Below are 13,001 nucleotides of genomic sequence, written 5' to 3' on the forward strand. Positions count from 1 at the left end.
GAGCACTGCCATTCCAAGGAATGTAGCATGAATCTTAAAAGAGGCCAACACATTCTGGGATTGTGTTTTAAAGGAATCAGTGGATATCCAACTATGTGATGAACTGATAAATAAAGCTAATGGCTTTCAGCTAAGTAAGACTTGGGACCCAGCCTTAAGCACACTCAAAACATGGTGACAGTATACAGGAAAACTGAAGATCACACCACATAGATGTGACACCTCCTCACTGGTAGAGACCTGACTCTCACAGTGGCAGCAAAGAGACTGAGCATCATGTCTCATGTCCCAGAATGGCACTTCCTCCTCCACTTCTTCAGCAGGTCTACCCACTGGTACCAAATTCGACAGCAAGAGGGACAGGTTGTATAAGACGACATCTGGTGAAAGACAAATCAGCCATTGGGACAGTCTGCAGATGCCAAAATATACTATTTGGATGTCACCACTGAATTAAATGCACTAGAAAATTTCAGAATGAACTACACTCATCACAGTATTAGTAAGTGCATATAAGTATTCTGATATTAATGTCAGACTCTGCCACTTACCTATTCCCATGGTTAGAGCAGTACCAGAACAGCAGAAAGAATAGCCACTTGCAAAATCTGAATACACTAAACACAAGCATGGAAGAACTAAGATAATAAAAATCACTTTTAAGGTCAACATGACATAAGCACATGTATAACTTAAGTTTCATAATCATTAATCTAGTGGAATGGGACATAACTCCAATTTTTAATTTTTTTCTTAAACATAACCCATCAGCTTATAAATTGCTAGGAAAATGTTTTGCACCATTCTTATGACTTGCATAGCTTGTTTAATTTTTGTTAGAATCTTCTTTTCCAAAACTTTCTGGATCACAGGAAGTCACCTGTAGGATAGAGGCAAAAGTAAACTAGCATTTTCTGTGGAGTTTAGTCTGTCTCTGTTCAGACAGTCAATGTGCCTCAACCAGTAATTACAAGTTTGCTCTGTCACTTAATTGCTGGGAAGATTGCTACCACAGAAAGTTACACATGGCACCTCAGTGACATTGTCCAACATTCTCCTGTTATTTGTGAAGCACTAAACATTGAGAATCTACAAAATAGTGACTTTTGAGATCAAAACAGCGGCTGAGAGCTATCTAAAAATTATAGCTCAAATGGAATTTGGGCAGAGTGCAACAGAGCTGCACGCTGCTTTTCTGGAGGCAATTTGGAGGGCTGTGTTGTCTTGACACAGACGGCATACTATCATCTCTATATGACCAGATCCCCTCTGCACCATGGTGCAAAAAATAGGTGGGCAAAGGAACACCCATAAATGGAACTCGAATCAGAGCCATTTGGTTTACTTTACCAGTGAGTGTAGGATTTGTCTGATGCATAATGATTTCTGTACAATAATTTGAAGATTGCTAAGTATCAATACATATCTCAGGCAATCAGTCCCACAAGTTCGACAGGGGTCAGTTGTGTTTTGACCAGATCCCCTCTGCACCATGGTGCAAAAAATAGGTGGGCAAAGGAACACCCATAAATGGAACTAGAATCAGAGCCATTTGGTTTACTTCACCAGTGAGTGTAGGATTTGTCTGATGCATAATGATTTCTGTACAATAATTTGAAGATTGCTAAGTATCAATACATATCTCAGGCAATCAGTCCCACAAGTTCGACAGGGGTCAGTTGTGTTTTGACCAGATCCCCTCTGCACCATGGTGCAAAAAATAGGTGGGCAAAGGAACACCCATAAATGGAACTAGAATCAGAGCCATTTGGTTTACTTCACCAGTGAGTGTAGGATTTGTCTGATGCATAATGATTTCTGTACAATAATTTGAAGATTGCTAAGTATCAATACATATCTCAGGCAATCAGTCCCACAAGTTCGACAGGGGTCAGTTGTGTTTTGGGCTAGTATCATGTACAGACAGACCTCTCATCAGTATTGAGGGTATTTCATAGCTGTGTACTGCTGAAATGCAATCCTCCAACCCACTGCTGAGTCCTAAAACTGACATTTGGTGTTGCAGCCATCTTTAAAGATGATAAAGATTGAGAACAGCCTGCCCACTTTGTGAACACCTTCCTCTATGAGGCACGAGTTGGCCAAACAGAATGGCCTGCAGGTTTTGCTGACTTGAATTCCATTGGGGCATACTGAAACTTGTAATATGCTGCCACAGGAATCATTCTTACAAGCTGGATGACTATGAGAGAGCCTTTCACTCCCTGCTCCCATTCGGTCTAAGCAGACACACACTCACAGATATGTGGACAATCCAAACATTTCTGAGCAATTTATAGAAACAGTACACACTGACCTAATACTCAGATATTGTGTAGACACCTACTAAAGAAGGTCATGAATTGCATTCTGGTGGATTTACCATTAAATGATAGTTCCACCTATCAGTAAATTTCTATCAAGTGAACTGTGGCCCACAAACATGTGGAAGGTATACACAGATATGAAGAAGATATAAAATGATTTGCTTTAGAAAGGCAGAAAAAAGATTCTTTGACATGTAACCACATCCCCTACCACCACCATTCACTGACCACTGACCTTGGTACACATCCACTTCAGTTTCGCAGCAGCTATGATACAATATAGTTGCTTACTGCTTAACTGTGCTATTTTAAAATGTGTGACAAAACTGATGATCCCACTAAGTATGAGATGCACAGCGTTATCCACTTTTAACTGCACAAAAGTCCCACTGATTGACATCTGTAGACAGATAACTGAGGCTTATTATACTGGGATGAATGAAGCAGCAGTTCAGAAGTGGATTGTCATGTTTAATGGTGGATGGAAGAATGTTCACAATGAATATCGCTTGGACTGGCTCTCAGTGGTGACTGGAATCATAGCAAGGATTGAAACAAAAATCCAAGAAGATAGGTGTTTCACAATTAGTGGACTGCACTTACTCTTTCTAGAGATTTCAAGAAATGAGTTGTACAGGATTCTTAGGACAGATCTGGACTTTTTAAAGAGTGTGTGCTAGGTGGGTTCCTTGAATTCTGTCAGACACCAAATGAATGGCAGCTGCATTGACATTTCTTGCTATGAAAGGGATGGTGGTACATTTTTGAATCACAATGTCATTGGTGATGAGACTTGGATATCACATTTCACACCAGAAACAAAGTGCCAACCAATGTAATGGTATCATCTGTAGTCCCCAATTAAACTCAAAACTCAAAAAAGCAAACAAATTTTGAGCACCAGGAAAATTATGGCTGCAGTGCTATGGGGTCTCAAGGGTGCCTTGGTCATTGACTATATGCCTAGAACTGAGACCATAAATGCAGCAGCCTACTGTCAGACATTTCAACAACTTTGCCATGCCATTAAGGGGAATTTTACAATCTTTTGGTTCTAAAAATCGATTTTTTATTGAATTTTTGGATTCATAAAAGTGTTTAGAATCCACCCCTGAAATGGTTTTTCACAATGCCGAACGGAAATGTTTGTTATTTGTGGTTGAACAAAAAAATGCACCTGCCTGAAATTGGACTTTTTCATGCACCAGTTGATTTCTTTCAGAGGATGAGTTATTGTACCGGTGCTTGGGAGAAAACACAAACAATTCAAATGAAAGTTTGTACGCATTTGTTTGGAAGTTATCCACCAAGCATTTGCATTCTGGTGCAAAGAGGGTGGAGATTGCAACTTTCTGGCAGCGAGCAGCTTCAACGAAGGGTATTCAGCAACTCTGAAGACCATACAATGATGGATGTCACCCTGGGACTCTATTCGATGCAGTTCGCCAAGCAGCCAAAAACTGCTCGTCACCGGCATGGCTGGAAGGTCACACCTTCCATGTTAGGATCCCTGAGGGGAAATCTATGCAACAATGTATCAGGACAGGAGTACCGCAAGGCAGTGTACTTGGACCGCTGCTCTACTCCCTCTTCATGGCTGACCTGCCATCTGCGCCGAGGGTGCATTTTGCCCTTTATGTGGATGACACTGCACTCTACTCTCATTCTCGGAGTGTGGCAGGTCTGCAGCAGCAGCTCCAGGGAGCAACAGATTCCCTTACTGAATGGGCTATGACCTGGCGTCTGGCATTCAATCCCTCCAAAACCCAAGCATCATCTGCCGACGCCATATTCCCATTCAGCTCCCACAGGTGTCTGTCCTCGGTACCCCCATCCCTTGGACTCATACTATGAAGTACTTGGGCGTTACCCTGGACCAATGCCTCACCTGGCGCCCCCACACTGATGACGTGCATCAAAAGGCAATAGGGCGGCTACAACTGCTCTACCCCTCAATTACACCTCTTCTCTCCCTCCTCACCTTGCTCTCAGACTGTACACCTCCCTTGTTCGTCAAATCCTTGAATACATGGCGGGGGTGTAGGGCAATGCTGCCCCCAACCACCTCCGCTGACTCCAAACCATCCAAAATCGGACTCTCCGGCATGCCCTCCACCTCCCCTTTGATTTCTCCACCCAAGAACTCCACATCCTGGCTGAGGTGCCATTCCTTCACTCCCACATCCTTTCCGCAGCCGCTTCCCTCTACCAGCAAACCTGCCACGCTCCCAATCCCCTAATCCTTTCCCTGGGCCCCCGTGTCCACCGTCTGGTCACCACTCGCTGGCCTGACCTCATGTTCCGCCCCCTGTGACTCCATATTTGCTAGTCACTTTCATGTCACTTCATCTTTTCCATATCATCGCTTCACTTCATCATCACATCATGCCATCCTTCCCCCGCCCCTCACCCCTCCTACAGTACCCCCACCACCCCTCAAGTCCTCCACCAATCTTGGCCTAACCACAACAGGCCCTTCCCATTTCACTTCTCTGTCTGTCACTCTCTGACTTCTTTCTCTTTCGCCCTCCCACTTCATCCCCTCAAGAGTGTCTGCCACCACCGTCACCAACGCCACCACGGAGATGAGGCCAGGACAATGGCCATTCGCTTTCACTCATCTCTTACTGTCTCTCCTGCTCTCCTTTACTCTGTCATTTAGCTGCAAACTACCGTCTAGTCAATGGGCCGTTCATTTTCCTCACTCTATCACTGTTCCTTCTACTATCCTTTCATCTGTCATTATTAAATAATATGCCGGCCAGCCAATTGGGCCGTTCGTTTTGCTGCTTCTTCTACTATCCCTCTAACTATCCATTCCACAAGCACACCACCAAGTACTCCCCAGCCCCTCATGTAATTTCCATTACAAACATCAAGACTGAAGGTAAAGCACCCCAGCAGCGATAGTACTTCACAACCTGCTGAGGTTTAAAATCTCATGTGCGAGTGAGCGAACTCGTCACCGGCCGTAAGAGCGGCTCTGGAGCAGCGCAGGGTGGCCCAGATCGAGCAGAATGCCCTCTTTGAGGAAGAGGAAGGACTAGATTATGGACCTGGAACAGCAGATTGAACGTACATTGCGTAATATTGCATTTATATGTAGTAAAAACTTCAAACGCGTTTTTCTTAAAATTGATGTTTGTCTTATCGTGCGGTATGGTAACTTCAAATCTACTGAACCAATTGACATGATTCTTTGTTTCCGACAAAGATAACTAAATTCTCTAGAAGTTGTACCACTTTTATTCTGATCCATCAACTATAAATAGTTTTACTTTGCCGACGAAGTCGAAAAATTGATGAAAAAAACCTTATTTTTTCAAATGGCCACCATTTTGTTTCCTATGGTCCAAATAACTTCAGCGAGGTACAATTTCTAAAGAATCTTATATACTTTGCTAACATCAACTCAATTTTGATTTCAGATGAACCGGTTGACATGTGTCAAACCGTGCTTTGAGGTCTACATCGAAATTTTGTTTCATTCACACGGCACTTACGCCTTTGCTCTTTGACGTTTCCAGTCGAAAAAATTCCAGTTTGTAGAGGAAATATCAATAAGCATTTTGACCAAATTTGATATTACTATCTATAACATTTCCCGAGAAAAAAAATCTCAAAGAACTTGCTTTTTTGGGGGAAACGATACTAAACCTCCCCTTAAAAAAGTGGCATGGAATGCTAACAAGTGGAGTCATCCTCCTTCATGATAATGCATGGACGCATGCAGCAGGAGAGACACAGGACTTGCTTCAGGAGTTTCAGTGGGAAATGTTTCAACATCCATCACACAGTCTGGTCTGGAAACCACGAAAAAGGATGGCAAAAATTACAGATTTTAGGAACATCACTGATTTCACACAGCATAAACCAGTTCTACCATACTGAGCTTTGTCATTTCACACAAATCAGTTTTTAAATAACATACAGTAAGCTAACATTTAAAGAAATAACAGAAAGAATATATTTGTCTAATACCGAATGTCAGTAGTACAAAAATGTAACTAATGTTGAAATTGGGCAGAACAAACCCTGTACACCAACAGCTCAAATAAAAAATAAATAAAAAAATTAGAAGTAAGTAAAACTGCCAAACCCCTTTTACTTAAACTACCACCAAGTAGATGATATTTATATTGTTCATATTAGTTGCAGGTTGTGCTACTAATGCCAGAATAGGCCTATGGTATAGAATCAGTAAACCTTTTGGCAGCTGACTGGAATTATTTGCAAATATAAAATGTCATACTGTGACATATATTATGCTGCAGGCCTTACAATGCATAGACCTGAGAAAATCTGACACACACACACACACACACACACACACACACACACACACACACACATACAAACCAGCAAAAATAAATATTGCATCCAGAGTTTTTTGACCTTGTTTAAACTGTTCCCTTTCAGGAGGAAAGTAAGATAGTTGCAGGTATCATGAGACTGAAAAGAATCAGAGTGGGAGAAAGAGAACCTGGCATTAATGTGGAGGGAAGCAGCAACAGCAACAGCAGGGAAGGTTATCTCACTTGAAGAACTCAATCCTCTCCCCATCGATAGCACGCTGCCATACAGCAGCGGGGCCACCAACATACACTGTTCCCAGTATCATCACCACGATGACTCCACCAAACATTAGCACTGTTTGTAAAGCATCAGTCCATACAACAGCTTTCAATCCTCCCTGAAAAAATAACAGTTACAAACTATTTATGCCAAGATTCAAACACCAAATTTTGAAATTGTGTGTAAGCAATTAAAGAACTGGTGTTTCTGTTACATCCAGTACCTGCTATATGGTAAGCCTTCCACATGAAAAAGCAGCATTATTATGTATTAAAAGGATTTTATTTTCATTTGATCTGATGTGAGAATCAAGAGAAGTAGTTTTACATAAAAGTCGCCAACACAGGTGTTAAGTTTTTATTTATAATTACAAAACTGTTCTCGCTAACACCAACAGAGTATCTGTTTCAGAATAAGGAACAGTTTACCATGTTACTACAGACATATGTGAAACCATATGTACTAAAAATTATTTAAAGTTATATTACCCTTGTTCTGATCATGAGCTGTCACTCGATGAATTATTGTTAAAAAAATTTTAAGCCATTTTTTAAAAAAAAAAAGTAGTTTACCACATTGAATTTATAACACAAAATTCAAACAAAATCATTTGCTCCTGATGCTGTTGATGTACTCATCACTATCTAAAATGCCAGAGAAATTTTGCCTGAATAGACTTCAATCTATTAAGGTAGTACTGAAAAACAAAAACTATGATATTTGTGGCACTGCAATTGTAAGTTATTTTGTGTTTGGAGGAAAACAAATAAATTCCCCCCTTCCACACACACACAAATCTTGTTTGATCCTTGACTCACAATACTTAGCAAAACATGAACTGGCAGTTAATGCATGCTGCCTAAAATTTTTTTGTGGAATTACAAATTAGCTCAGAATTGAAAATTAAAATCATTTGACTCTGAACAGAAATTGCGTCTGCAAAATAATATGCTTCTTCTCAGGTAGCTGCAGATGCCATACCTGTTATAAAAAAGAGATGTTTACTGAAAGATAATTGCCCAGAGCTAATGTAATGACAGTCTATTTCTCTTTTCCCTGTACTAATACAATTCATCTTTCCATTCCAGAAAGTGAGTACTACTGTTTCTCTGTTGAAGCAATGACTTAAAGTGTGGATTTAAAAGGAAAGAAGAAAGATCAAAGTTTTGAGTCCTTTCAATGTTTAGATCATTACACACAAAGCACAAACTCTGACTATACAAGGGCTGGGAAGGCAGTTGGTCATATCTTTATCAAAGGAACCAATCCAACATTCATCTTACTGGTATGTTGTTTAGATAATCCATAGAAAACCTAGATCCATATGACCGAAAAGGATTTGTAAGCATGTTTCTTCTGAAAGTAAATCCAGTGTTTTAATTCTTACACTATCTTTTCAGTCTGTATGGTTATACTTATTCATTTTATTTATTTATTTATCTAGCAGCTTACGATATACAACTATGGAGTAAGTCCAAATACATATTTGCTTTGTCAGTTTTCCAATATAATACATTACTTTTACTGATTCTAACTATAGTTTTGCTAAGATAACTAATAAATTTTAGCCATACCATTTCTAGAAATTTACATCATAGTTACAAAATTTTAGATACTGTAAACTGAACAGATTTTATGAAGCATACATAATCTATGTACCTAAATTATAGAGCATTTAATTGCAATAATTCTATGTTATGGGTCCATCATTTTCTATAATTTGTATAATATAGTCATATAGCACTTACATATTCTAGATTCCATTTTGTTTACTTTTATAAAAAAATTTAACAGCAATAATACCGTAGAAAACAAAATCTTTAGATAAAACAATGCTGTTAAGAAGTTAACACATTTTACTTTTTCTTTTGCTCTATACCTGTGTGCATTTCTTTTAGTGTACTAAGCCTTTTGCTTAAGTTATTTTTGTTTGAAATAAATTCTATGATTGAATATAAAGTGGTTTCTAATAGCAGTTGTTTGATTGACTGTTTAAACTTATCCTTCGATTTGGCATTAGTGATGTGTGGTGGTAAAGAGTTGTATAACTTTACTGCCATGTAACCACTGCTTCTCCATGTGACGCTAATAAATTCAAATACTGCATCAGTGACTACACAAGTTGTTAGTCAGGAAATAAGAGCATATAAGTTTTTTAAAAAAAAGGAAGTCTAAAAGAGAACAATTAACATATTGTACCCTGATTTGTATATTCATTATTCCTATAAACGTGCATTATGTTTCGTTTTTCCTTTTTAATTGTAACACACTGTGACAGTTACATTCAGAAATGTGTGGGCATTAGCTAAAATCTATATCTAATTTCAAGTTGTGGCTTCATTTTATTTATGATGCTAGCTAAGGATTTTTTGGGGTAAATTGTTATTCAGAATTTAACATATTTTTCATTCGTGCTGATGAAATAGTTAATGGGAATTCAGAAAACAATTTTCAAAGTTAGAGCACTCTAGTACAAATTAATGCCATAAGTGATTATATGTGTTGAAAATGTGTGAAATAAGAACAAATTTATTTGTTATATTTATGTTAGAATCTCAGTGATTTATTTTCTTTGGTTCTCACAACTTTTTGCTGTGTGCATTTTCTTTGCAGTCCAGTATCTTTCTATTACATTGTACATATACATTCTTCCCCGTATGTTGTGTGTGTAATTGTGCATCAAATAAATATCCAAGTTCATTATGTTCGATATATTATTTGTTATCTCAGAAATAAGTAGTTCTGACAGGTTATGGGCCCAGGAACGCGAGACAGATAATATTTTGTAAAAAGTTAGTACTGAACACAAAATAATAATTTAAATACGACTGTGCCTCGTGAGGTTAGTTTTCTGGCCATGAGCGAAGAGAAAAATAACTTAACCTCAAGACGGAAGGTGAGATCGTCCGCATAAACAAGCTCAGATGTGTCGAAAATTGGACTGCCTGGAAGTTTCAAGTGTGCATAGTGCTGAAATCACACAATGCTTGAACTGTTGTCAATGATTCATATAATTTGCCTGAAGGAACATCTGATAATACTGCATAGAACAAGTTGGTTGCAGCCTGGACGAAGTGTGACACAGCAGCTCAACGAATTATCGCCACATCAGTTGAAGAGAAAACAATATTCCATATTATGAACTGTAGCACATCGAAAGAAATGTGGGACAAGCTAGTGTCTATTTATGAACAAAAATCTGGAACCAGTGTGTACATGTTACTACAACAGTGATACAGTTTTCAAAAGAAACTGACAGATGACATTGTGACTCATATAGCTAGAACTGAAGATCTTGCACACCGCTTGCAGATTCTTGGTGAGAGCAAATGGTTGTTACAAAAATTTTGATGACTTTACCAGTGGTATACAAATATTTTGTAAATGCATGGGCATCTATGCAGGAAAGTGAACGAACACTTAGTAATCTGATCTCCAGGCTTACCACTGAGGAAAATAGAATAAATTTAAGTGATCAAGGTGAAAGTGCAGCATATGCAGAAACAACAGCTCTCATAAAAAAGGTGGTAAAAAACACAACCATTTTGGAAAATCAGGCACTTGTTACTACTGTCATAAGCCAGGGCACTGAATCTGTGACTGCAAAAAGCGAAAAGTCACAATTGCAAACCAGTCTTCACCCAATGGAGAAGCTCTCATAGGAGAAGCAGTGCTTAGTGCAAGTGATTCAGATACAACTGGAGAAGCATGGCGATTCAGTAGCAAAAGACTACTTGTCCAACCAAAGTTCTTGGTTCACCACCTATGAAGAATTTCCAGAGGCAAGACCTGCATTCCTGCTCTTGGATCTGGAAACATTAATATCCTGGCCTACAATGGAAAGGAATGGAAGGAGAAGCACATTAGCAAGGTTTTGTATGTTCCAGAGTTGACTTACATTCTGTTCTCTTTGGGTGCTGCCCTCGATAAAGGTATGACACACCAATCTGACAATAGAATGTGTAAATCTTTAAAGAACGAAAGTGTTGTTGCTTTGGGAGAGAGACATAACAAGCTGTTTAAAATGAAATTTAAGGTTGTGACAAATCATGAGTATTGTGCAAATGGTGCTGCATGTGAACCTCTTTTTCTGTGGCACAAGAGGATGGCACATCAGAATATCATGCAAGTTAAGCAAGTTTTGTCAAGTGCTAACATAAATTTCCAATCAGAAGTTTCAGTGTGAAGAGTGCATTATTGGTAAAATGTGCAAATTGCCATTTCCATCCAGTGATACAAAATCAAAACAAATAGGCGAGCTAGTACATGCAGATTTGTGTGGTAAAATGCAAGAAGACTCTCTGAGTCATGTAAAATATTTCTTGATGTTGAAAGGTGACTATTGTCACTAGAGAATGGTGTACTATGTCAAGAATAAATCAGGCACAGATGAATGTTTAAAAAATTTCTTTAAAGTGAGTGAGAAACATTTGTGCAGAGGCATAAAGACATTAAGAACAGATAATGGATTAGATTTTTTTAATGAAGTGATTGCCAATTTGATTAACCAGTATGGCATATTGCAACAGAAAACAGTGTCATATAGTCCACAACAGAATGGAGCCATTGAAAGGGAAAACAGAACTGTTGTTGAGTTAGCCAGGACTTGTATGCATGCAGGTGAACTGCCAACTGAAATGTGGGCAGAAGCAGTGAATTATACAGTATTCACACTAAGCTTGACTCGAACAACTAAAGAAAGGGGAGTTGTGCCATGTGAGCTGTGGCTAGGGAAGAAACCAAGCTTAAAAATCCTCAGAACTTTTGGTGAAGAAATTTATGTCCATGTTCCTAAAGAGAAGAGGCAAAAATGGGGTGCAGAGGATAAAAACGGGTATTTTGTTGGCTATGAGCAAAAAGGTGAAAGGTTTTCGTGTGTGGTTTCTAGACCTGTGACAAGTAAATGTCCACAGAGATGTTACTATTACAGGGAAACTGTTTAAGGACAACTGCAGCAAATGTGAAACATCAACACCAAAAGCAGTGAACTTTTTCTTACCTGAAAATAGTTTATCATCTGTAGAAGCCAACCTTCAAACTATTCCTGTAATGAGGGATTCTACAGAAGCATGTGAAGAAGGAGACAATGATGCACATTCTGGTGATATCAGTGAATGGGAAGCAGTAGCTGATGGAGCTGTTCAGTCTGATAGGAAATATTGATTAAGAGATTGCAGATCATTAAGACTGCCAGCAAGATATGAGAATCATGTATCCATTTTAGATATTGGTGAACCAGAAACATATGACAAAGCAGTTACGTGTGATGAGGCAGGAAAGTGGGAAGATGTTATGAATGATAAAATTAATTCCTTGGAAGCTAACCAAACCTGGACATTAGTGGATCTACCTGCACATCACCAAGTCACTGATAACCAATGGGTGTACAAAATCAAGAATTCTAACAGTGATGATGCTCCACATTTCAGGGCTAGACTTGTGGCTAGAGGTTTCAAGCAAGTTGCAGGTATCAATTATCTGGAAACTTACAGTCCAGTGGCTAGATTTGGCTCAATTTGTATATAATTATCCATTGCAGCATCCAGAAATGTGTCTTGAACAATTTGATTTCCAAACTGCTTTTCTTTATGGAAATTTAGCAGAGAACATTTATATGGATCAACCAAATGGTTTTGAAGATGGAACTGACCATGTGTGGAAACTAAATCGAAGTTTGTATCACCTGAAACAAGCTTCCAGGTGCTAGAACCAACATTTCACAACAGCTTTATGAAAGTTTGGACATCAGCCAGCAAATGCAGATCCATGTGTATTCACCAATCACTACATAAATAATCCATTAATCTTGGCAGTACATGTGGATGATGGTCTGATAGCTGCTGAAGATCCTTCTACCATTAACCTTTTGCTTAGTGAACTACAAAGAGAATTTGACATCACATTCAGAAAATTGGATACATACTTTGGCCTGCTGGTAGAATGATTAGAAGATGGCTCTATTTTTCTGCATCAAGAGACTTATGCCATGAAGGTTTTATGCCACTTCAGGATGGAGGAGGGTAACCCTGCAACAGTTCCTGCAGACCATCATCGTCAGATGCGTGTTGACCTGCATAAAAGGTGAGAGGGGGTGAAGGG

General features: G+C 39.0%; 1 protein-coding gene across 1 annotated transcript in view; it reads right to left on the reverse strand.

Annotated features, from left to right (window-relative positions):
* LOC126356272 (sodium-coupled monocarboxylate transporter 2-like) overlaps positions 1-13,001 on the reverse strand; it is a 189,498-nt gene that overhangs the window by 58,592 nt on the left and 117,905 nt on the right. Inside the window, exon 7 of the mRNA XM_050007123.1 lies at positions 6,866-7,020. Coding sequence (XP_049863080.1) covers positions 6,866-7,020 — 155 coding nt within the window. The remainder of the gene's footprint in view (positions 1-6,865; positions 7,021-13,001) is intronic.

The sequence above is a fragment of the Schistocerca gregaria genome, chromosome 3 (assembly GCF_023897955.1).
Source record: "Schistocerca gregaria isolate iqSchGreg1 chromosome 3, iqSchGreg1.2, whole genome shotgun sequence".
Classification (NCBI taxonomy): Eukaryota; Metazoa; Arthropoda; class Insecta; order Orthoptera; family Acrididae; genus Schistocerca; species Schistocerca gregaria.